The sequence below is a fragment of the Ceratina calcarata genome, unplaced genomic scaffold (assembly GCF_001652005.2).
Source record: "Ceratina calcarata isolate Rehan_Ccalc_2016 unplaced genomic scaffold, ASM165200v1 scaffold48.2, whole genome shotgun sequence".
NCBI lineage: Eukaryota > Metazoa > Arthropoda > Insecta > Hymenoptera > Apidae > Ceratina > Ceratina calcarata.
This window is the reverse complement of record NW_017172225.1, coordinates 1,018,835-1,043,701: the sequence shown is the minus strand read 5'-3', so window position 1 is coordinate 1,043,701 and position 24,867 is coordinate 1,018,835. Positions and strand designations below refer to the sequence as shown.

The window sequence follows — 24,867 nt, the reverse complement described above, 5'->3', positions numbered from 1 at the left end:
TAAACGATAATATCGATTAACAGTACACGAATATTATTACGTACCAAGAGATGTCACTGGTATGGTTAACAAGCCTGAAGACCATGATTCAAGTGCCTTTCACCAGCTTCGGTTGCGGAGAAGCGAGCTGCTTCGACTTTACTTTCATCCGACGTTTCTCGATACAAACAACTTTACAATGACGTCAATAAATCGTTTTTGAAGTAGATCGCTGTCGTAAAATAATATCAGCGATCTCTCCGAAGTTTAAGACGACGAGAGAAGGAAAAATTCGATTTGAAGCGAATTCCGAAATTGAGAGAGGACCAGCTCTGCTACGGTCCTGGGAACGGGCAGTGAACCAATCGAGCACGACGGTAACGTCACGGTTTAGCGTTAAAGAACCGCGTGTCTACGAAAGGACAGCGGGTATCAACTGCCAATGACGGAGGCAGCTCGCTTCTTCGACCGCCTTTCTCTTTACCAGCCCGAGCTATCCGCTCAGTTTTCACCGTAGCCTCATCCAGGAACCATTCTCGACAGAATGTCTCGAAGATCTGGTAAAACGTTCACGTGAATTCTCTTCCCTCTTACATCTTTCTCTCGCTCTCTGTCTGTCAAATCATTTCGGAAAGTCCGCGGCGCATAGGAATGTGAACGAACGGATGAGCGAGTCCCAAAACCGACTGTCATCGATGCTTTTTGGGCCAAGTGCGATAAACAAGGTACTTGATCTCTCTTAAAAAAATCGTTCTTCGGACAATAGGAATTAATGAAATCGATTAACTATGGGAAACGCACGTACACTTTCGTGTCTTTCGAATCGTGACTTATCGGAAATTTTACGTTGTATTATGTGATTGCAAAAACTGAAATTGAAATGGAAATGCATTGGAATTTCGCGTGGGTCCACGTGCGCTCGCGCCTCATCTGATCTCGAAATCAGTGATTTGAATGCGCGCATCGAGAGACACGCGTTGCCGGCTGTTACACGCGCGCACCTCTGTCATCTGTAATCATTTCTCTTTAACGACTGTATAATTGCTAGTTTAATTGCCTGTCATCCATCCTCCTCGGCTTGATCAGCAGCAGACTGACATGAAATCTTCACGCTGTATTCGTCTATTGATACCGTCTGTTCAATTCGTATCGAGTTTCAAGAAAGATTTTTTCGTGACGCGGCTGCGGCCGCAAGGACGGCTGGTGTCGATAGTATCCTTGGCGCGAGAAAAGGAGCAAAAATTCCCGTCGAAAACAAATCGAAATAGAAACTTTGACTCGCCGTTTAATTCAAACGCTCAGAAGCTTTCCCTCGTCGTAAAATCGTCATGGTATTAATTGGACTTGGAAAGTAGAGCGACGTTTATTGTGTTTTCCTCCGCGCATCAATTATTTTCATTCTCACGAGCTTTCTCAATTAGACGTTTCCTTTGACGCCTCGCTCTCGTTCAATACCTCTGCTCATCGTTTTTACTTCCCATCGGAAAATCCGAGTGACGAGCACTCGCTTATTTTCTAACATGGATTAAAATTGTAATTAACGGTACGGTCCGTGTAGAGATTGCGAAATGAACTTCGGATCTTGACTTAAACGCCGGGCCCGTCAAATATCAAGTGTCGAGATTACGTCAGCAGAACCGGTGCAACCGAGACTTTTTTAATACGAGCTTGCAAGCGACTCGGTTCACTGGATCGTAACTGCATAAGGTCGAATCGAAACAAGTGAAAGGCTTTACTGTTTTCGTCCTGCGCGATTTCTTGGCTAAACATTCGGTCATAGCTCGACGATAGATTTGGCAGGGCCTCGATTTGGCAATCGCGTTAAACAAAAATAGGATTCCCAGAGTTTATTTATGGTGAACGCAGCCACGGAAGGTATTATGTTCCATTGGTTGCATAAAACCAGCGAAACTAGATCAGCTAGCGTGTTTTCTTTTTATACCTTCTCGCTGGCTGAATTACTAGATTACTGGAACCGTAATAAACCGCGGCTTCTCAGGTCAGTGGGCCTCGCCGTTCGATTTTTCTATTCAAATTCATCGACCTCGATGATCGCGCTTCGGATGAAAACTAGAGAAGAAAAAAAGATAAAACGCCGACGCTTTCCTCCGTGTGTCGTCTTTACGGTAAACGAGCCGGCCCACGTTCTAACGGTTAATCGAAGGCCTAATTTCCAGATCGTTTCGCTTCTGCTCGTCTCGTAACGCAATTAAACTATCTCAGCCACCGATGCTATCTTGGCTCTCAGTTCGCGAGAACGAGGATCATTATCTCCGATTATTAGACGAGATCGTTGCAACACGGCAAATGTAGAATCGTAACAGATTTTAGTCGATTACTCGGATCTGTCTGTAAAACTTGTTTGGAAAGTGGCTGGTTAAAAATCTGGTTACTAGTTTCGCGTTGCCCGGCATAAATTGATGGTAACACGCGAGCTTCCTCTACCTCGGATCTCGTCGATTCGAAGGAAAGTATTTGCATTCGCGCATCACGGAGCGTCGTTTCACTTTCCGTCGTAGAATGCAACGACGCGAGGCGACGACGACGCGACGCTGCTATGTTTTTCCCATAGTTCGCCGAACGATCCGAAAGATTCAATTAGCCGCGATCGCCGGTGAAAAGTTTAATTAACGTGATTATCCACCGCGAACCGATCCGAGAGGTTGTTTAAAATATAAATATAGATAGACGGATAACAGTGCTCGCACGCAATTCCTTAGACGTTAGGCTGCAAGGAAGTAGCAACAACGAGGTCATTCGTCTCTTTATGACTTCTCTTTGTTTCTGCTCAACCTGTTCCCCGTAGATCCGCGAGCGAATTAGTTGCGCCAAGGAATTAAACGTGGCCACCTCTTGACCTCGAAACTAAATAGTGTCAACCGCCTAAAAAGTATTCTATTACTTGCTTAATTGCTCTGTTTGTTTCCAACGAAACATTATGCGAATTAACGAGTCCGATGCGAATGAGGAAGTTTCCAGAGGCGATGCGTCATTTGGGTTTTGAAAATGAAGGAAAAGTGGAAAGCGTGGGCATAACGTGATCAGAAATTTTGATTCGCCGACGCGTGATATCTGCGAGTCGATCGTAACGCGTGGAAAACTTTCTCACGTTTCGCGATTACGCCAGGACCGGTGACTAACGATGATTAAGAGTCGTTCGAGTAATCCGTTACGACCGGGCTAGATTCCTATCGGGATTTAACGCGTTTCATTTTACGCAGATGACAGTCTTCCCATTATTGTGGGCCCTGCTCCTGCCGGCGGTGATCATCGCCGGCTACGTGCCCCCGGGGCCGAGGTTCAGGTGTCCCCGGGAGCCTAAGTTCATCTACCCTTGCGTCTGTGTACGAGGAAGTGACAGGGGATTGTACATTCGCTGCGAGAACACGAACCTCGCCAGCCTCAGTCTGGCGTTTTCGAATTTGGGAAACGAAGGCGTGCCCATTGAGGAACTCGTTTTGTACAAATGCAACGTAGGTAAGTTTCCTCGATCGATTTCCGCCGTCGTTTCATTGAGATCGCACGAATAAGAATGGGTTTTGTGTTCGAAGTCCGTTTTTATGGGCCGGCGCTCTACCCGCTGGACGTGCGAGTGCTCAAGTTCGTCGACACCCCGTTGAGATTGATCGAGGAGCACAGTTTTCTCGGCGTGAACAGAACTCTGCAGGAGCTTTACGTGACGAACAGCGTCCTGGAGAAGTTCCCTCGCGAGGCTCTACAGATTCTGGGAAATCTGAGCATCCTCAGCATCGCGGGGCATCGGATCTCGGTCTTACCAGCGAACAGTTTCGCCGAGAGTGCCGCGGCTGCGAAAATCGAGCGGCTGGAGATTAGTAACGGTATTGATCGGTCGAGGAAATTGCAACGATCGATAGAAAGTGTCTCTGATATTCATGTTCGACAGGCACGTTGGCTTCGCTGCCGGTCGAAGCCCTGACGCCTTTGAAAAAGCTGAAGAGATTGGATCTCCACGACAACGAGATCAAAGAGTTGAAGAGGAACCAATTCAAAGGTTTACGAGACACTGAATATCTGGATCTGTCTCATAATTTGATACGCAATCTCGACGGCTCGCATCTGGCCGATCTGACCAAGATGGGCTGGTGCAATTTGTCTCACAACGCCATCGCGGATTTGAAGAGGTAAGAAGAAAAATCGAAGAGACGATCGAGTACCGGGATTCATTCGGAAAATTTTCGATAGAGGAACCTTCGCGAGAAATTCGCTGCTGAAAGTGTTGAACCTGAACCACAATAAGATCAGGAAACTCGATTCGAACACGTTCCGCGGTATGCGTTTCTTGGTGAGGTTGTTCTTGAGCGATAACCAGATCGACGACGTTGGCAGAGGAACCTTCGGTCCTGTCACCAGGATAGGAACCATAGATTTAGCTAGGAACTTTATCAGGAAGATCGATTTCCAGATGTTCAATCAGCTGCAGTTCGCAGAGGTGCGATGAGAACTTTCAATCAAACGGAAATTCATTTATCTATTCGCTGCTCGTTTTGTCAGCTCCTGGATGTCTCCGAGAATTTCGTATCGGTCGTGGAGAAGCTGTCGTTCAAGGATCTATACTTGGCAAAGGTGAATTTGTCTCATAACGAGATCTCGAAAATCGAACCAGGTGCGTTCGAGAATTGCGTGAATCTGACCGTCTTGGATTTGAGTCACAACAAGCTGGAGAACATTTCTAAATACTCGTTCGATGCCAACACGTATGCCACCGAACTGCAACTGAGTTACAATCAGTTCACTGCCCTCACTCAGGTATCGTTGACGGTCCACGGAGAATTCTCATATCTCTAAGAACGTCGTATTCCAATTAACAATTGCAGGTACCGTTGCACAATATGACTGGTCTCAAAGTCCTCAACGTCTCTCACAATCTACTGCACTCCGTCCCCCGTCAAACGTTTCCAAAGTTATACGAATTGCACACGATCGATCTATCGCATAACAATCTGTCCGAGATCCACAACGCGATCTTCCAAACGCTGTTCAGTCTACGTTTCTTAAATCTGTCGCACAACTCTCTGGAGAAAATAAAACCGTCTACCTTCGGTCCGCTGCCCACGTTGCTAGAGTTGGACCTGAGTCATAATCAGTTGAACGACGTTGCGCGCAGCAGTTTAACCAGGCTAGCGAGTTGCAGGTGAATCATATTTCCTAAGAATTTCTAATAAAAAAATATGTACGGGAGATAAAATACTTAAACGAATGCTTAGGAGTTTGACGGTGAGGAACAATCGACTGACAAAGATCTTCCAGCTACCGATTTCCCTTGGTAATCTCGACTTTTCCGAAAACTGGCTAGAGGAGATACCGACGATGGACGTTTGGCCATCGATGAACGCTCTCCTCTCGCTAGATTTTTCGGGCAACAGGCTGGCCGACAACCTCAAATATGGGAGCTTCGAAAACCTGTTGACCTTGAGGACTCTGAACCTCCGCTCGAACAATATCACGAGACCGCCTTGGGAGGCGCTCAGCACTTTGACCAGTTTGCAGTATCTTCTCCTACAGGTAAAAATTTCGGCGCGCTTAAGCGTGATTCATGATGCTCGAATCGAACGATGATTCCAGGATAATCAGTTGACCGAATTAGGAAAGTCGGCGTTCGGACGTCTTCCCATAGTGTTCGAGTTGAATCTAGCAAACAATCAGATACGAAACGTGAGCACTCGTGCCTTCGAAGGATTGTTACAACTATTGACGTTGAATTTGACGAACAATAAATTGACGCATATTCCGAACGGAGCGTTCCAGGGTCTCGTGTCTTTAAGAACCTTAGACCTGTCCCGAAATGAATTGGAAAGGCTGGACAACAAGACTCACGGTCTGCTGGACGATTGTCTATCCCTGGAGAGAATAAATCTCAGTCACAACAAAATTTCATTCGTCACACAGAGAACGTTTCCAAACGATCCATGGATCCCTTATAGATTGAAAGAGATCGACCTCTCGTATAATACCATGCCCGTTTTGACGCACGAGTTGACTGCAGGAGCGAAGAAGATTCAGTACTTGAACATCAGTCACAATAATATCAACGAGATTCGAAAATGTGAGTGTAGCCCAAAGAATTTAGACAGCGAAAGTGCATGTCCGATTCTTCTGTAAGATTCATCCATGATTCAATCACGATTCGTATTCTTTTATGGATGATTTAGATGTGATCGGCAACTTGACCGCGTTACAAACGCTGGATCTTTCGTACAACGAGATCGACGATCTCTCCGAGCCAAATGTCTTCGACCCGCCTGCCAATTTGACTAATTTATATCTGAGTCACAATCGGCTGACGCACGTGCCTTTGAAGAAGATCCTGCCACTGCGAAATTTGAAGATTCTCGACGTAGAGTCGAACACGGTTGGTGTGTTCGCCGATGCGTTCATGAAGATAATAGAGAACGGCACCGAGCTTCGGTATCAAGGTACGGAGAAGAGGGTTCATCGATTCGGGGACTCGTGATCGAATGTTATGAAATCCGTAGGAAACCCACTGCACTGTGATTGCTACGTGCGACCCTTGAAAAGATGGTTGAGTACTTTTACCGAGATACCAAAGGAATGGACGAACGTTAGCTGCGAAAGTCCTCGTTTTGTTTCTGCTAAACGTTTGTCGGAAGTCACGGAGGATCTGATGGGCTGCGGGGAGAGGGAAGAGAGCGAACATCCAGAATTCGGCATCACGCCCGATGTAAAATATCGAAACGTTGACTAGTACGTATTTTGATCCTAGATCCTCCGAACGATTACGAAATTCTATCTTAATCTTAATGAATTTTTCCAGTAACGAGGAAGATAAAAGCTGGAAGGCGACGTGGTACGTGACGTCTCGAGAGGACATTGGCGATTTTTACGTGGTGGTCCGCGAGTCTGGCAGCAGCAAGACGACGTTAGAGAAAGATCTGGTTTACAGCGAGAGGTCCTTCAGGATTCCGGAACTACAGGATTCTGGGACGAAATACGAGCTCTGCGTGCTCGCCAGGGATTCAGAGGGGAACGTGAAACACTTCCGAAGCTCGCAGTGCAAAATTTTGGCGCAGCACGCGTTGGATTCGTCGTCGAAGTTGAACACGGTGGACGCGTTCCTGATCGTAATCGCCGTGTCCCTCGGTGTTCTAGCGTGACTGAAGAGGATCGAGCGATTCTAATCGCTACAATGACTGTACATAGATCGTCTCTAAACATCGTCCGTGGGCACGTGAACAAGATCAAATTCGTCGGATAAACGTAAAATTAATTTATTCCAATAAGATATGACCATATGTTCCATCACTACGTTGAACGTCGTGTATTTATTTTTGTTAAATATATTACCAAACCCGTTGCCCTACGAGTGAACAGTTTCTCCCCGAGAGGCATCACGGGAGACGGTCGATCGACAGGATCGAAGCGTCGAAACGATTCGCGATTAGGCGTGGGGACGATTACCGGACAATTTGTCTTAATAACTTAGTGGTTAATCCCACGAGATTTAATACCTCCTCCCTTCCCCGTGTCCCGCCGTTAATAAACGCGTTTCTCCTCGCGAAAAAGTTCTCAAGGAAGTTGGCTCGCGCTACTGCTAAGATGATTTCATTATTCTCAGCTTTATAATTAGCATCCACGGTTATCCCGGAGGAAGAGGGCTTTCTAATGAGCCGACCCGTGTCCCGTGGAAGTCGTTGCTTCCGCAGAACCGATCCGCCGAGAAGATTAATAGCGTCACCCGTAGAACGTGACACATTTCCATCCCAATTCTAATTGTTCGACTCAAGAGGATGTTTCAATGAATTTTCGGTAACGGGACTTGAAGATCGAGTTGGCTCTTGGTAAACACGTCTCGTACGTACTCGAGAATAATAAAATCGAATGGGGCAACAGAAGCCTAGACGCGCTCCTCTGTCCCGTCCCTTTAAACAGAGTCGTTAAATCTTATTATTCGCGATTCTAACGCGAGATAAGACGGCATGTTAACCGGAAACGGTTGCGAGCCCATCGTGCGATCGCTTTAATTATCGAATTTTTGTTAGACGTCCAATTAGCATCGAACCGAGCCGGTCGTTACCAACCGGGGGACCAAACGATTTCTCGTCGCTAACCGTAATCGCAATCGTGGGTAACGTTGCTTCGTTACGAAATCCTTGGACACTTTCACCGGGCCCCAGTTGACTCTTGCATATGCTACACGATCGTAGTCGAGCGTGCACGAGTATCCACGAAGCGGCGTCAGACTCGCAGACATCCGTTCGTCTGGCCTCGGTCGTACCATAAGGCCCCAAGGCTGTTTTGCCCGAACAAATTTATGCGAGTACCCTCCCGCCCTCCTCCGGCCTCCATCGGCTCGGTTTCGTTGACCCGAGACTCGTTCCTCGACGATAATTAATTATCGATCAGTCGGCCATCCGTTCGCGGATAAATCATAGATCTGCTTCTCTCGCGTATCGATTTCCAATTGCTTATACCGGTCCGCGGATCTATGGGAGAAGCCGGTTATAAATAGGGGCGAGGATGAATTCTCATGGGAAGATGTAACGCGGTAAACAGGCCAGTTCTTCGAACGCATTTGCATAGTCTGCTTTGGGTAGTGAGTCATTGTGGATCCACGTATGGTCCAGCTTGGCTCTGGCACGCCTACGTCAACTTCGCAAAGAGATCTTGAAAAGGCACGACCTAGCGACCGACGCAAATACGGAATTGAAATATCCAGTTCATGTGGGTGGAGCGAGGATTGTCCACTGCAAGGCCATTCCCGTCGATCCACAAAGCAATTAGAGTGAAACCGTGCCAGTCTACGTTGACCGACTGTTACGAAATTCTCCATATAAAATCAGCAGCTTTCATTTACCGTATGATCTCTGTTCGTTGAATTCCATACGCGTAGAAAAGGATCAAATGAATTCAGATTACGGTTCTTATACAACGTGTTTATTCGATGTATTTTTTACGCTCAGCGCTGCTTTCGAACAGACGTACTGTACACCGTAGGACGGATCTCACGTGCGCGCCGTTAAAAAGATGATGATGCCCCGTTCCGCGTCGACGTCCGGTCTCCGGGCCCGATGTAAGTACGTGTCGGCGTCAGGTTCGAACTCTCCCGCCAGTGGCCGGGCCCGTCAGTGTCTCTCGCGTTCTCGCACAGGAAACAGCTCTCGGCTCCGTTCGCGTCGCGTCCTCACCGCCGACGACGTACTCTCCTTCTTCCCAGAGTCGAAGGAGTTTCCTTCGGGACCACCGCGCGTGAAATTTCCTGGGATAGTGATCTAGCAAGCGATAATCCTCGAGGGGAGCGAGGGAATCCGACTAAATGAGACTTTTCCACGGTTGAACCTACGACACCTCTCTCCCACCTTCCTTCGTCCCCGATTTTCCTTCCCCTTTTCCCAATTTCGGAATTCGGATCGAGACGAATGGAAATGGGGCCTGGATACCGGCGGCTGCTGCTTCTCTGCTGGATATGTGTCCTCGGCGCCGCGAAAGCGAACGGTGAGCAATGCTTAGATGAGCCTCTACTCTCCGGAAAACCGTGTCCTGAATTTTCATTTCTCGCTAAACCGATCACGTGGCTCAAGGCCGACGATCTCTCGATCGTCGTGTCGACCTCGAGTGGACCTCGCGCGTCTCTCCCGGTCTCAGGGAACGGTTCGCAGTTCTCGCCGGCGGCGATTAAGATCATTATTGTAGCACCGTTTCATAAGGTTGACGGAAACGTTACGCGAAGCGTTCATTCTATTCTTAGACTCCGAAGGATTCACGCGTTAAAGGATGATGAATTCGCGACGCGTGAAGAACTGGCACACGCACATTGCGCGCGAGTCGACATTCGCAAGCGGAATTACGCAAGAATGTTAATAATAATCTCTTTCGCGCGGATCCAACGCGAACAATGATGTTGCCCGATGAATCACGTAATCTCTCCCTATATCTCTCTATTCCGCGCTCGTTACTCACCTGGCTACCGCGGAAACACCCGGCGAAAGTAACTCCCGGCTCCGTTTGAAAAAAGGAGATAGACGTACCAATACAAGTCCCAGTTCAACGCTGTAACTACAGTTCCAATAATCTTTTTACATCAAAACTCATTAAAATTGAAATCTTTGGAACGTCGTCTTAAAAAATTTGCTGATATCTTCAGATGAAAGTGTACTTCAAAACCATTGGAACTAAAAATAAGGTTGGATCCAAGGTTCTTGTATAATCGAACGATTCTCTAAACCGTTTCTTAGAGTTAATACTTCGGGTAATTTTAAAATCGATTTCCTTCTATTTCTGTCGCCTCTAATACTCGCCCGCGAGTCGATCAAATTGATCGTCCGATATCCACGGTGAGAACGTCGCGTGAAAGAAAGGGAACGCGAGGAGGAAAGTGATTTTCCACGGTTGGAATCATAAGGACTCCTCGTTTCCGGTTTCGGAATCCTTTTCGAAATTCCGACAGAGGATCGTCGGTCTGCGGGTCGTTCAACTCTTCTCTTGCAAATTAAACGCGTCTTTAGCGACGGCCAGAGGCGACGTCGACTGGCTTTCGAGGATTCGCAGCACGTGGCTGGGAGAATCGTGGAAAGAGAAGGTGAAACTCTGTCCAACTAGATCGCTTTCTCGTTGTTCCGTATTTCATCTTCCTTGGAACAGTGATTCTCGTTGGGAGCACGGAAATTCTTCAACGTCGAGATTTAATTTAGCTCTCCTGTGAGTCGAGGCGAGAATATGCTCACAGCAATTCCTGCTCGTCGTAAATAAGAGGCGGCTAATGGGGATCGTTCAGTTCAGTATCTATTTCCATGAAATGAAAATGCGAGTCGGTTTGAAATAAAGTAGGCAGGCAGGCCGCAGTGGTTGGAACTAATAATCGTCGCGGTTTCGAGACATGGCCGGGGCGTTTCGTGATCGGCTCGAAACACGTGGTTAGGAATGACTACAGGGGTCGATCGGAATCGCGATTCGCGAAGAGCGTACGTAGCGACAGAGCCGAGGTCGCTCGTTTAATTGCGCGACCGCTCGCCTCTATGCAAAGCGTTCACGGAAAAAAGTGAGCGCGGGTGGGTGCGAGTGTTTGCGCGAAGCGGCGCAGCGCTTTGTCTCCAGGAATCGCCTCGGAGAACATTCGCGTAACATCCGGCGTGACAAACGTTTCTCTTCCGAAAGGTAAACGGCGAGGTGAAAGATAAAGAAAGAAAGAAAGGGAGTAGACGGCCCTGAAGGGGCGGAGGAGGAATCGCGGGGAATGCGGGAGGGTGGGAGAAGTGGGAGTGAGGAATCGGTCGGGAGAAGCCATAGGAAAACCGGTTGCCAATCTGCTCGGACGTTGGACATCGGAGGGAAAGGATTAAAAAAGAGGAGGCACTCCGGTTTTCAGCAAACCCGGCCGATCGATTTTTCATCGATTTTTACCGGGGAGACCACCCGCAACCGAGAATACGCGATTCCGAAAAAACGCGCGAGGGAGAAAATAGCCGCGCCCGTGAAAAAAAGGGCGGACGTACTCAAAATGCTGGGCGATCCAGCTTTGAAAGTTCCACGATCTCGGATCGGCCGTTCTCTGGATCTCCTTATAAGGGACCTAGATGTCGGTCGATCGATCACTCGATCGTCTCCTGCCGGACTAATAGCTCCTATTAAGCGACGCGAGTTACGCGAGATTAATAACTCTACCCCTCGACTGATTTGTGAAAAACTGATTAAGGGCCGATCGTGAACGCTGAGTACAATTATTAGCTTTTAGAGTCCATTTATTAATCGAGATCGTATCGTCCGAAGCTGCGAGTCCGCTTTTTTACTCGACTTCTTCTCGGTAGTTCGATATTCACGTACTTATGTATACGTACTTATCGCATCGTCCCTGGCTATCATAGAAGGACCGTGATCTCTGACACGGTCTTCCTTGAACGTCGACGATGCACAAATGCTTGATGGAAGAAACGTGCCGTTCATTCTTGGTCGTTTCTTTATTGTATGCCACGCTGACTACATTATTTCCCCCCTCGTAAACGTTATTCACCGTGCGAACAGTTTTTCCACTAAAACCCAGTCGTTAAATCCCAGTTCTACGTTCGTCCAGCGACCTTCGCGTTCTAAGAGAGCTGCAAAAACAGTCGATTATTCCGATTCGGTTGTTTTGCAGTAATTGCCACGTACTTAGAAAGTGTCCGATCTTTCCCCTCTGTTAAAACAGGACTTCTCGATCGTCTACCTAAAACATGAAGTTCACCAAGAATTCCTTTCGGTCCCATAAAACGTCGTAATACGCGCTTTGCATCGAATCTCGCTGTCTAATTCATGTAGCTATCCCGGGTAAAACATTAGCCATAACGCCGATAGCATTGGTGACCTCTTCCCCGTGGGTTTCTGCATCTCTGTATAGTTCACCGCAGCCAAATATGGCGGATACCGGTCGAACCACTCGGACCGTGGTGTGTGCACGCGTGTCGTGTCACCGTGGCCCTGCGTGGGCACGCGTGCTTGTGCGTGTAAAGAGAAAAACGGCGAGAAAGAGAGACGAAGAAGAATAGACGGGAGCAGCAAGCAGCACCCACGGGCGAATTCCTCCCGGCGACGTTCGACCGATCGCCGTACATGTAAGAGAAGAAGAGAGGCTCGCCGTAAAAATCGCCCACCGGTACCTCGTCTCCGTTTTAGGCGCTGAACGCCTTCTTGCGACGAACACGACGATTGACGCGTATAGAGAATGCGGACCCGCCTTTGGCCAACACGCGTTTCCTGCGATCTTCGATCTCTCGTGACTCATCGTCGAACCAAATTCAAATTTTCCTACCTGTATTACGTTTTATCGCGTCGTCGTTTCATTGGGAACGTTTTGCGACGGTTAAGACGCATCCACCCACCGGATCTACGCGCGCGCGGAACGGTATTCCAGGTTCGCGTACGAAGTAGCAATTTTCAAGAGGCCGGTGTGTAATCAAACTCGCCAGGTTTTTCCTGGATCCTCGCTAGGATCGTTGCCACTTTAACCGCGATTATCGTCGTACGTCCTATTACCAGATCTCCGGCTCGGCTCCTCACGACACGACCGATCATTTTCGCGTCGAGAGTAGCGGTGACGCTCAGCTTCGTTTGCGACCGGTGCGGTGGACCCAGCACAGTCGTTAATCACTCGGCGGCGGTTCGCTTTTCGATGGTCCCGCAATTCCCAGAAAGTCGCGAGTCATTCGTAATTCATTAACAAAGACGGCTCCCATTGAGCAATCTGGCCCCGAGCAACGGGTGGAATTCTATTTCGCGATTCATTCCCGCGCGACGATCTCTCTTCCTGGTTCGATAGAAATTGATTCTCCATATGTATATGAAAGATAGCGAAACCGTTGGGGGAAATCCACGCGGCAATAAATTGACAGTCGCTTCCGGGAGATCGGTTTCAAAAGTTGCTCGAACTGACTCGCCAGATTTGTGGCTCTCTGTGAAACCTATTTGTAACAATTTCATACAACAATCGTTGTAAAGATTGGATACAATTTTCCATACGATTCGTCGATTCATCCCGTATAAGTGGTTCGATGAAGAAGATGCAAATGAGTCAACAGGCATGAAACGGACGATTAAGAAAACCATCTGAACCACCTGGCAATAGAGTTAATAGGGAACAATTATAACACGGGGTTAATGGGCCGCGTTATGCTCGTCGGTGGAACAATACACGAACCGACTGATCGAGAGTAAAATTCCCGGCGTGTTTCGATATCGGCGAGAAGTCCGAACGAATTTATTGCTGGCAATTAACCGGATTGGCGAGCGTGACGCCTGACCATTCTCCCAGCGAGAGATCGCACGCTGGAGGGATGCTCGCGGTTGAGCTTCCAGCTTACAACCGAGTATTTGTAAAGATTAAAAAGTGGTCCTGGGCAAGCGCGTCTTTGTTCGTGCTTACACGGGAATCCGATGATCATGTCATGAGGGCAGTAAATTTTGCCCGGCGATAATTGCGCTCGAAATCTAAACGAAACGGAGTGGTCGTATCTATCGTATAAAGATCGGAGAATCTGTTCGAACAACTTGAACGGTCGAGAAACTGTGGGAGGCGTCGTGGAATCAACGAGAAAAAGGACGAACCCGAGGAAACAATTAAATCCGGTGATCAGATAAGCGCGCGAGTATCCTCCGGAAAATGTATTCCGCGCCACAGTCAGGATAATAATGCGTGCCGGAAGTCGCCCGGAGATGGATTCGAGCCCGATTCGATGTCTCGACGATGACAGTCGACGCGTAATCGAAGTGGAACGACGAAGGATTATTCTTATCGCGGCAGAGATACGTGATTCGCGACAGATCGTTCTTCGTTCGATTTCCTATCAGTCTTTAAAATATCTTCGGACCTGCGAACAACCGTTTCGGATCGAGAAAAATGCGGTAAACGACGCGTGCGAACGGTTTCACGGTCGAGCGATTGGAGGCGTAAAATTGTTTAAATAATCGCCGGTACTTTAATCGTTTCTGTTGATTACCGAAAACGTGCATAACGGTGATTCGCGGGTACGCGCATAATTCGTGCAGGGACACCGTGATAAATTATTCATTCTGCATTTGGCGCGATGCACCTTGCGCGTCGTGACTAGTTGGCGACCCTTGCGACCGCCGTTGTCATTTGGATCCACCAACAATTATTTTCTTCGAATCGTAAAAGAGAACCGACGACCTTTTGGAATTCTCTTCCCCTCTTCCAATAAGAACTGAAAAGAGGATGTACCCCACGCGGGCAGCGAGGATCTCGATAAGAGGCTCGGTTGTATTCCAGAGACACAATTTTCTTAGGATTTCTGTGGTTCGTGTTGTTCTCGTTTCGGTATGCGACGCACGAGCCGATCGCTTCCGCACAATCGATTATAAGCGACAGTGTCCCCGGCCGTTCCACATTGTACATTGTCGCATTGTACATTCGTTCTCTGCACGATTCTTCAATTTAGCCACAAAACCTCCCTTTGTTCCCCATAAATCTCGCCGCGAGATGCCTCCGACTATTTTTAAGACGGTACGTCGTTGAACTCATTTGAATCCGTGAAGAAAAACCGAGCTTATCTCGTTTCGCTATCCGATCGAGGATCTATCAACTATCTAATGATCGACGATGACCAGTGATTTACTGCTCGCCAGTCGTTGTTGGCCTGCGTAAAGGAACCGGAATGAAATCACCGTTACCGAGTCCGCTCCTCTTTTATCACTCTCAACCTGCCTCGCATCGATTACGAACTTTCGATCCTGTTACGCACACGCTTTCGAATCGACTCCACGTGCGCAATCTTCGCAACAGTTTCCTCGGGAACAGATGCTACGCGTATGCAATCACGGTACAATGGCTGATCCCAGAAAAGTGGAATTGGCAGTTGCTGGCGACAGCCAGCGGGATGTAATGAGCGCAGCATTGTCAGAAAATGACCGAGCCGACGAGTAATTCAGTTACGCAACTGTGTACAGACGTTTGAATTAGCGCGAGACCGTTTGTACAATCTATTTGCATAACTGGAGATGCTGCCTCGTTCGACCGACTAGGAAATTATTCCAATTAATATCGCTGGTTCTTCGTTAAAAATTTACGTCGTTTACGTTCCGTGTAACTATTACGCTCTCGCATTTTTTAATTCCCTCAACCACGCTGGGAGTCCTGTGTAAATAATATATCCAGCTTGTAAAAAATGATGTCCCAGCGCGATTTCTCGATCACTGTTGGGATCCACGGGGAGTGGCGCATCCCTGCTGTTCGCCGCAGCTGCTGGGATCATTAGAAGACGATTATCATTATTATTCCACTGAACCGATTTCACCGAACCGATTGATTCGCCGGGTAAATTCTCGTCGGCGCGTATCTCTTATTCCACAAAGTTTCTAATTGCAAGGTGCGATCGATTTCTCACGCGAGTTACTCCACAACCAGACAAAAAGGGATAACACACGCGCTGACACGCCTACGAACGTATGTTCGAGCTTCCTGCTCGAACCGTTCCCGTTTATCGGCTTGTGCGTAATTGCCAGATCGCATATATTTCCCAGTATGCACGCCGGCGTGAATAGGAACCGACGCGTTTCTTCCTATTTATAATTTCTCGGTGAAATGACTTACGATATTGTAAATAAGAGAATTTTTTAGTCGACTTTTCTAATGGTCGACTGTACAGTTAAGTCGTGTCGAATGCTGGTCACGTAGCACTGGGTTTCCACCCTTCCCTTACCGGGAAAATAGGGTCAGACGCACCGTTCGTTATCGAGAAATTCACGCGGTAAATTTTTCCCATTCGAAAGCATTCGAACGAAGTTTGTCATCGATTATTATTAACGTCGTCGTCCTTGATCTTTCGGAAGGAAGATGCATGTTACCCACCGCGATGACGCGTAATTACGCTCTTTCGCTTTCCTCTTAACACCCTACCAGTAATCGTCTCAAATTATTGTAATTCCAACGTTGCTGTGTTGCCGTGATTTACATCAATTCCCTCCTTGTTCCTTGGTAATTTTCTCCGAAACAGTCGGCGGAAGCACGAGACGGAGAGACGGAGACAGAAGCCGGAAGAGGAAAACCTAAACCTAGGGAATACCGTAGAAATTTGAATAAAGTAAAAATTAATTAAAAGTGTAGAATTTGTATCGACGACGATAAATTTGCTCTGTAGACTCTTTGAAACCGAGAGATCTCCTCTTGAGATTTGTGAGTTGTAATAGCGGTTGTCGGGGCAAGATTTTTGCGTGCGAGGGAGTAAATAATAGCGAAGTCGCGGGGTCATCTTCTCAAACAATCTGACATCTTGATCTGGCCAAACGAAACGCAAAGGCGATAGGAATTCTCGGGTAGCGAGATGCGTGCTTCTCGCCGGTGATTTTAATGGCGGAAGAGAGCACGGCAGGAAGGGATCGGGAACTACGGCGAGAATAATAAAGAAGAAAGGTGCAAGGGTCACGCGAGTCCCTCTCGGGAGCGGTTCGCGGAACGAAGAACCCGCCGGCGTTCGTACGAAACGGTCAGGTTAATGAAAACGGAGCCTCCATCCTTTGCATAAATTACTGAGACAATGCCGAACGTTCGCGTCCGGAGTGAATCGAAACGAGATATTAAATTTTAACCGTTTCGTATTTAAAGTTTAACTGTTCCATCTCGATTGGATCGAGAAGCGTACATGAGATCTAACGAAAGAGGAACGAGGAGGCGACACGAAAAGAAACGATTCTCGGCACGGCGGCGGTCGGGAATCGAAGGAGGAGCGGAGCAAAAGAAGAGAACAGCGGCGCAAAAACGGCGGACGTCGAAAATGAAAAAAAAGGATGGGTGGGGTAGATGGAACGAGAGAGGAAGAAAAGGAAGAAGAAGTTTAAGGTCACGGACCTCTGTTCGAGAGATGGTTGCTCGCGGCTGCAGGTGGTTCGCTTCGTGGTGGCTAATGGAAAAGGCCGCCAGCCCCGGAGCTTATTTGAAAGTGACACACACCGTGCAGTCACGTAATTCGCGCGTTAATCGCGCCCTGATGGACGCGCGGAAACCGTGAACGCGTTTCATCGTTCTGCCCTGTCACGATCAAAGGTGAGACCACACCGAGGTGCAGGAAGGGATCGTCGGGCGCCGCTCGAGATCCGATCCGAGTCATTCTCGTAGAGGAAGATCGTTGGAACGATCGAAACGAACGCAATATTTCATATCGTGATCGATACGACGATCGATGTTACGTCGCATGGAGTGTACAGATGCTCGATAGACAGTAGAACGCAGGTACGCGTCGTCGATCCGTGTCAGCGTTATCCAGTGATCTCGAGGTTAGACTTTTCTCGGCTGCGTCCATGTCGTTCGGGGAGAACGTTCTTTAACGGCGTGTTGCACGCGTGACGATGATACTTCACCGTGAATTATTACGTAGCTGGGCGAACCGCGTGCGCTACGTCCCGCGGAGAATATCGCGCTTGTTCCCCGGATCAGCGACGCCTGGTCATATATCAAACGATGTATCCACAATATTGTTTCACGACTGGTGGATAAAATCGTTCGCCACGGCTCGTCAGTCGGCTGGCTGTCTCAATTATCAGTTTTTAATTTCTCGTCCGCGAATCTGCCAGTCAAAACATAATTACCGATAACGGTTTAACGACCGAGGGACTCGATCGATTATTTCTGACTCGAAATTCGTGTAGAGAGGAAAATTTAATTACACCGAGGGACATAGTTGTTTCGATTATTTTGTGTTTTGCGGTGTTCGAGGATTTTAATTGGAACGATTAACCGGCAGAAGTATCTCGGAATCTTTCGGATGCATCGCGATAACGCGATACCGGCGGTTTCGGTGCACCGCGAACGGTGAAAGTATCTATCATCGGGTTCCGCGAATAAACAGGGTCCTAGTGGGACCGTAGATCAGCGCGAGTTCTCTTCTCCGTTCGCTTCTTACTCAAGGTCGGCACGTTTACGACTTTATGGGGCAATTACCGTAGTATACTGCAAGTTAGTTCGCCGCGTCCCCTTTTTTTTTCCTCGCTCCTCTACCGCCAGACGGTTCGCTCTTTATTTTTTCAAGATTCCGTTTAAAATGTCCGCGGTTTGTTGCAGTTCAGAGCAAGGTGAGATGTTCGGAACAATGGATGGAGGTGGACATCGTGAGGAGCAGCCCGCAGGCGAGGATATACCTGCAACAGATGAAGGATTTCCCAGGTAACGGGTGAACGTAGAGAAACGAGGAAGCGGACGAAATGAAAATCGAGGCACTCTGTTGCAGACGAGGCTTGCAAGCCTAAGCTGAGCAACGGCGTCGCCACGTTCCGATTACCGCTCCTCGAACAGGACATGCTGCGATGCGGTATCACGAGGGTCGTTAACAAACTCACGGTAGGGGCGTGATTATCCTCGATAAAACTGCGAATTCATAATTAAAATGATCGAGTAATTCCGCTGGCCGACGCGCTCTGTGATTTATGCACCGTTCGATCTGCTTCCTAATCGAGAACCGATCCCCGTCCTCAGGTACCCTTTTGCAGCTTCTGTAATAAGTTATCTATCAGAACGAAAGGAGGAAGCCGATTAATCCGCATCCGGCGATACCGCGGCGGGTATTTGCGTTCAATTTCCTATCAGGAATCTCTGAAGGAGAGAGCCAACGTGTACAGACGATTTCGTAGAATTTCGAGTGAAACGAACAGTAATTCAGCCTATCAGTGATCGAACGCTTTGTCCGGTCTGAAATCGATTCGTGTCGGACAAAAGGATCGAGGGAATAAATCACGGAGCCGGGCGATGAAGTCGGTCTCATTGTTTCCGGCCGGTACCGAGTTCCGGGATCCCGCGGATTCGTGAAATTATACCGAGGGTAATGATACACGCAGGGTCAGAAGGTGTACTTTCATCGGATAATAGTGGAGGAGCCCGCGGACTCCAGCAAACACACGTTCACCGTCAAGTGCGTTATCACCGAGGTCGTTGTGAAACCTGGAATCTCGATCGCGGCCAATCACACCGCGGTTCGACGCAGCGTGCTCCCGGCTGGTTTTCAAGAGCCCGAGTGAGTTGCTCATCCCTTTTCATCCCAACGTTCATTCTCCGTCGTTAATAGCTCCGTCCTTAACTCGATCACCGGAATTCTTTAAGTTTTATCTTGTTTGCATTTTGCATGGTAACGATCGAGATTAATAAAGAAAGAAGCTTACGCGTAAATGTTTCCAGCTCTAGATGTAATAGGAAGCAGGTAGCGAGTTCGACAAGTAACGCTAATAGCTAGAATTATCCTTGAAACTTTCATCCATCTATGACCAGTGGTTACGCGAACCACTCGAATGAGTCAGAAGCATGAAACTTTCCTGAGCAAGATCGCAGTGAAATAAGATTGTGCCTGGTCGAACAGGACGTTCACTCCTGGTTCTTATCGACTAATCGCACCTGGCAGAATTGATTAATCAAAGTGGAATATAAATAGAGACTTGCTAAACGACCGTAATAGGCGTCCATTGATTCGTATGAGCGCCGGAGAGCTCGTAACGCAATTTTAACTCGACAGAGCCATCGCACATTTTTCCCTTCGACGAGACTCAACGAGTCATTCGTATTCGAAGCGAGGCGTCCTCAGCTGGCGCGCGACCATCTTTCTGTTTGCCCGGGACATGTAAACGTCGCTTTAACAGACGCTAACGACTCGCGCATTTCGTTTCTAAACCTCGTTCAGACTTTCTCGCTTTCGTTTTTTCCGTCAGTAGAATCTCGAAACGAAATTACGACGCTCGCGTGAGGGACGGTGTTCCTGCTCGTAGGAAACCTGTGGCGTAATTTTAGCCACGAAGGCAGACGAGACGACTGTCAGGATCCTCTTCCTGTTTCCCGTCGACGAAAGTTGCTTCGCGACATTCTTCCCAACCTCGCGTACCTGCTACACTCTCGCTTGACAAATCCTGCAAATTTTTCTTCTCCCGGTCCTGTTCCCCAGCGCTAATTTATTGGCAGTAATCGATCGTGCCTCGCGGGTTCTTCTAATGTCGCGACCAGGAAGCCGTAAAATGTTTATTGTTGAATTATCTACCGGCGTACGCACCACGGGAAAATTCTTTCGCTCGATCTTGATAACTGTTTCTGCTTCCACGAAGTCGACGGAATTGCATGCAACCGTTCGATTGGATACGTTCATCGCGATTCGAACAACGGAAAATTCTTCGGATAACTCTGCCCATTTACATCCATTCGATCCACGGTAAAGACGAAAAAAGAAAAGAAAAAAAATTCTCCTCGTGTCTGGCAAACGGACACTTTATTGCCGTCGTCCTCTACTTTTTGCCGGCTTCATCATCGTCCCATGGTACCGTTCGCGGTTCGTGCCGCCTGTTTCACGGAAACGGCGAATGAGTCGGCAGAAGGAGAAACGCTTGATGCGATTCAGGTCGCCGATTCGATGACTATCGAAAGTAGCCCAGGTCGCGACCACGGTTCGTTAACACTCTTCCGTGTTCCTCGCCGTAAACGGGTTAATTCGCCTCGACTGTCCACCGGTCGATCATCGTGATCCACCGATTCCATGCCGCCGAGTGTCGTTCACCCGACGTTCTCGCTTCCAATTTCCTTTCACACTTTGTACCTGAATCGTTTCCGTCAGGATAAAATATAGTAAATGATTCGACGAATTCCTGAACTTCCTGCAACAGCGTGATCGACATCAGGGGCGAGATATCGGAATCGGCACCGGTACCGATATTAGGAGTCGGGGTGAGACAGGGTGGAAACCTCGTCACCGGTGAGCTGAACGTCAGCCCGGGGACGCCGCTGCAGATGGAGATCTTCCTGGACAACGGCTCGGCGCCGGTTTACGGATTGCTGGTCACTTACATGTTGGTCACGGACACCAAGTCGCAGGAAGAGACGATCATTATCAATGGGTAATTGAACTCGTTGCCTCGTACCGATACCAAATCTAACGCCACCGGCAATCCTTTCGATCAGCTGTTCCGTGGACCCGTACCTGTTCGAGAACTTCAACACCGTCGACGGGGATTTCCTGACGGCGAAGTTCCGAGCGTTCAAGTTCCCGGAAAGCACTTACGTTCAGTTTCGCGGTACCGTTAACGTCTGCCTGGACAAGTGCCAAGGGGTACGTCCATTCACGCTCGATCCGAACTCGGTTCGATTCCCCTCGAGGCTAGTTCAATGGTTCGCGTTACAGATCGAGTGCAGCAACGGCCAGGTAGGATTCGGTAGGAAGAGGAGAGCCATCGACGTCTCGAACAGCGACAAGAACAAGCTCTTCGAGGTGACCATGTCCGCGTTGATCAAGGTCGACTTTGAAGAAGACGCAGTGGTCGACAAAGGTAAAATATATGAATGAGGGTAAACCAATTAAAGTTCATCTAACGAGAATTGAATCGTGTAGCTCTGTCGGAGTTGTACATCAGAAGAGGAAAGAACAGGACGAAAGCCAGGGCGGTGATCGCCGAAGAAGTGCGAGAGCAACCCTCCCCCACGACGATCAGAACAGAGGAGAAGGCCTTCATAGCGCAAGAGGTCAAGGAACAGTTCAAGTACAAGCTCACCGAAACGGAGACGAGCGACTCGCCGTGTAGAACAGTAGCTTTGCCGTTCGTTCTCGTTCTCCTCTGTTTTTGTAAACTCTTATAGGTTTCGATCAGAGGCCCATTTAATGTAAATAGGAAGCTTGAGGACCGGATGTCGACAGAATTCTTCCTCTTCGAGGAACTATTCTGTGCGTCCACGTCGTGTGATATCGAATCGAATTGTCCTGCGACGACGGCAATAACCGGAAGCGTCAGCTTTGATACTTTCAGTTTAATTAGCTCGCCGCAAGTTTCTCCGTTCTGCGACCGTCGAATTTTCACGTTTAATCGCAATTGTACGATGTGACACAGCTAATGCACATGCGGAAAATCGGCCTTTGCGAGCGGAGAACGTCGAGGACCTAGTCGCTTCACGGAGACGCAACAACGCTGTGCGACTTTGACGCAAGTTACGAGGTAATTAATCGCTGCTCATAATCTCAAACATATTGTAGTTATAACGGAACGCGCGAGTGTAAAATAACTCTTAATGAAGCGAGAGGACACGCTCATTACTCCGCCTCCGTGCTCCGCGGATGTGTCCCCTATTTTCTGAACGAGGAAGGAGGCAAGGTTAATAAAGAACACGCGTAGAAACGTAAAAAATATGCATTGTGTATTTGGAATGTCTAGCAATCATGTACACGTGACAACGCCATATAAAAAATATACACCTTTCGCTTAAAAATTAATATCAAACACAAGAGAGCCAGATACTTTCATACATGCAGGTTACCGGTTGCATTGAACACAGTTTTACGTTCGGAAAATGCCGAACTTGCTTTCCGGGATTGGCGCGTTCAACGCCGCTGATAAACTCAGTCCAAGCACCAGTCTCGTATCAATGGGATCGATCACTCCATCGTCAAAGAGCCTAAAAAAAGATATTTAAACGATCCCCTCTCCCACAAATAAATTTAGTCGGATACCTAGCACTGCAGTAATATGGACTGCTCTCCTTCTCGATCTGTTCTATCAACGGTTTCTTCATTTCCTCCTCCTCTTCCGCGGTGAACTATTAAAATCAACAAGATCGATACGAATTCGCGTGAAAGTAATTGCAATACGTACCTCTTTCCCATCACGTTTACGTTTATCTTTCGTGATTTGAACCAGCACACCTGCAGCTTGTTCTCCTCCCATTACCGCCAGTTTGGAGTTTGGCCAGCGATAGAGAAACCGTGGTGAATAAGAACGCCCGCACATACCTGCGTTCAGAGTCAGTAGATCGCAACATGTAAATGATAATTCATTTCTAATATTTCATTTTGCGTAAAGACCCACGGTCGGTCGAACGTACCGAAGTTCCCTGCGCCGTACGATCCACCGATGATCACGGTGATCTTCGGTACCCTGGCGCAAGCGACCGCGTTCACCAGTTTTGCTCCGTCCTTCGCGATTCCCCCGGCCTCCGCGTTCTTCCCGACCATGAACCCTGCAGTTTCACAATTGTCAAGCCTGACCGCGCGAACGCTGTAATTTCATTCAACGAGCCGATCGTACCTGTAATGTTCTGTAAGAAAATTAGGGGTATCCTTCGTCGAGCGCAGAGCTGCACAAAATGCGTACCCTTTAACGCGCTCTGCGAGAACAGCACCCCATTATTCCCGAGGATTCCCACGGGATACCCGCAGATCCTCGCGAACCCCGTGACTAACGTCTCCCCGTACTGCGCTTTGAACTCGCGAAACCTGGACCCGTCGACGATCCTTGCGATCACCTCCCGGACGTCGTACGGTCGCTTCAAGTTGGTACCTACTATGCCGTAGATCTCGTCCACCGCGTGTACAGGGACTTCTATCTCTTTGTCTATGTTCACGTCCATCGGTCTTTGTCGGTTCAAGTCCCTAACGATTTGGCGTGTCAGGTACAAAGCGTGGGCGTCGTTCTTGGCGTAATGATCGGTAACCCCGGACGTCCTGAAATTCAGGGTCTACGATCTTAGTTACGAAACAGAGGCGTGTCAAGATATACGACGAGGTCATAAAGAGCTCACAATCAGTGACGACAAGAAGATTCTATTGTTACAATCACTACCTGCAGTGAAGGGTAGCACCACCCAACTCTTCGGCGGTCACTTCTTCCCCAGTGGCGGCTTTTACCAGAGGTGGGCCGGCCAAAAAAATCGTGCCTTGATTACCGACGATCACGTTCTCATCGGCCATCGCCGGTACGTACGCGCCTCCTGCGTAAATCAATCTAACAGGCGTCGCAAACATGCGGAAAGGGGTAACAGTGGTGCGAATCAATGATAAATCGAACCTGCCGTGCAACTGCCCATGACTACTGCGATCTGTGCGATCCCTTTCGAACTGAGAATCGCCTGATTGTAAAAGCTTCTACCGAAATTCATTTTGTCCGGGAAAACCTCGACCTGTCGCGACAAATTTGCCCCGCCGCTGTCTACCAAGTATATACACGGTAAGTGGTTCTCCTCTGCGATTTCCTGGGCTCTCAAGTGTTTTTTTATCGTGATGGGATAGTACGAGCCGCCCTTTACCGTCGCATCGTTCGCGATCACCACACACTCGACTCTGATACAACGATCGGTGGTTTAAACTCCTTTCAATCCCGTTCAGAGGTATAAATACTACTGAGGAGAGATTACTAAAGAGTGGCAGCCTTATGAGACCTCGCGGCCCTAAAACCGGTCTGTAATTTTTGACACTCTCTAAAATGAGCTGGGCCGAAAAGTAAGAAACACGAAGCAAAACTGACGTCGGTTCTAAACTGCATTACTGTGTCAGACGTGTTATCGACGAGTCGTCGATGCACCACTAACGAAGTAATATTACAAACAAAGTGTACATAAGTAGAGATTGATCAATGCATTTCTTTGTGTACTGTCGATGTTGTTCCAGCTCTAATAGAGATCGAACGGGATTGTTCATAGTCCCAATT

The 24,867-nt window shown here is 48.2% G+C and overlaps 3 protein-coding genes across 3 annotated transcripts in view; 2 read left to right on the top strand and 1 right to left on the bottom strand.

The window, feature by feature from the left end:
* The first annotated feature begins 435 nt into the window (after positions 1 to 435).
* conv (insulin like growth factor binding protein acid labile subunit convoluted) lies at positions 436 to 7,423 on the top strand. The gene is made up of 12 exons (XM_018029000.2): positions 436 to 704; positions 3,201 to 3,456; positions 3,531 to 3,818; positions 3,884 to 4,121; positions 4,183 to 4,429; positions 4,492 to 4,746; positions 4,815 to 5,131; positions 5,205 to 5,502; positions 5,563 to 6,043; positions 6,150 to 6,413; positions 6,474 to 6,702; positions 6,773 to 7,423. Exons 1-12 carry the CDS (start codon positions 645 to 647, stop codon positions 7,110 to 7,112), a joined length of 3,273 nt encoding a protein of 1,090 aa, XP_017884489.2. The 5' UTR covers positions 436 to 644; the 3' UTR covers positions 7,113 to 7,423.
* A 1,629-nt stretch (positions 7,424 to 9,052) lies between these two features.
* Positions 9,053 to 22,658, top strand: qsm (Zona pelucida superfamily protein qsm). Its single transcript, XM_018029498.2, has 8 exons — positions 9,053 to 9,450; positions 18,494 to 18,595; positions 18,660 to 18,769; positions 19,264 to 19,439; positions 21,064 to 21,294; positions 21,359 to 21,506; positions 21,579 to 21,723; positions 21,786 to 22,658. Exons 1-8 carry the CDS (start codon positions 9,375 to 9,377, stop codon positions 22,028 to 22,030), a joined length of 1,233 nt encoding a protein of 410 aa, XP_017884987.1. The 5' UTR covers positions 9,053 to 9,374; the 3' UTR covers positions 22,031 to 22,658.
* The window catches only part of Mccc2 (methylcrotonyl-CoA carboxylase subunit 2), a 5,811-nt gene continuing 3,503 nt past the window's right edge, over positions 22,560 to 24,867 (bottom strand). Inside the window, exons 3-9 of the mRNA XM_018029496.2 lie at positions 24,229 to 24,500; positions 24,004 to 24,151; positions 23,470 to 23,885; positions 23,267 to 23,401; positions 23,038 to 23,174; positions 22,896 to 22,981; positions 22,560 to 22,840 (exon numbers count right to left, since the gene is read on the bottom strand). Coding sequence (XP_017884985.1) covers positions 22,723 to 22,840; positions 22,896 to 22,981; positions 23,038 to 23,174; positions 23,267 to 23,401; positions 23,470 to 23,885; positions 24,004 to 24,151; positions 24,229 to 24,500 — 1,312 coding nt within the window. The 3' untranslated portion in view covers positions 22,560 to 22,722. The remainder of the gene's footprint in view (positions 22,841 to 22,895; positions 22,982 to 23,037; positions 23,175 to 23,266; positions 23,402 to 23,469; positions 23,886 to 24,003; positions 24,152 to 24,228; positions 24,501 to 24,867) is intronic.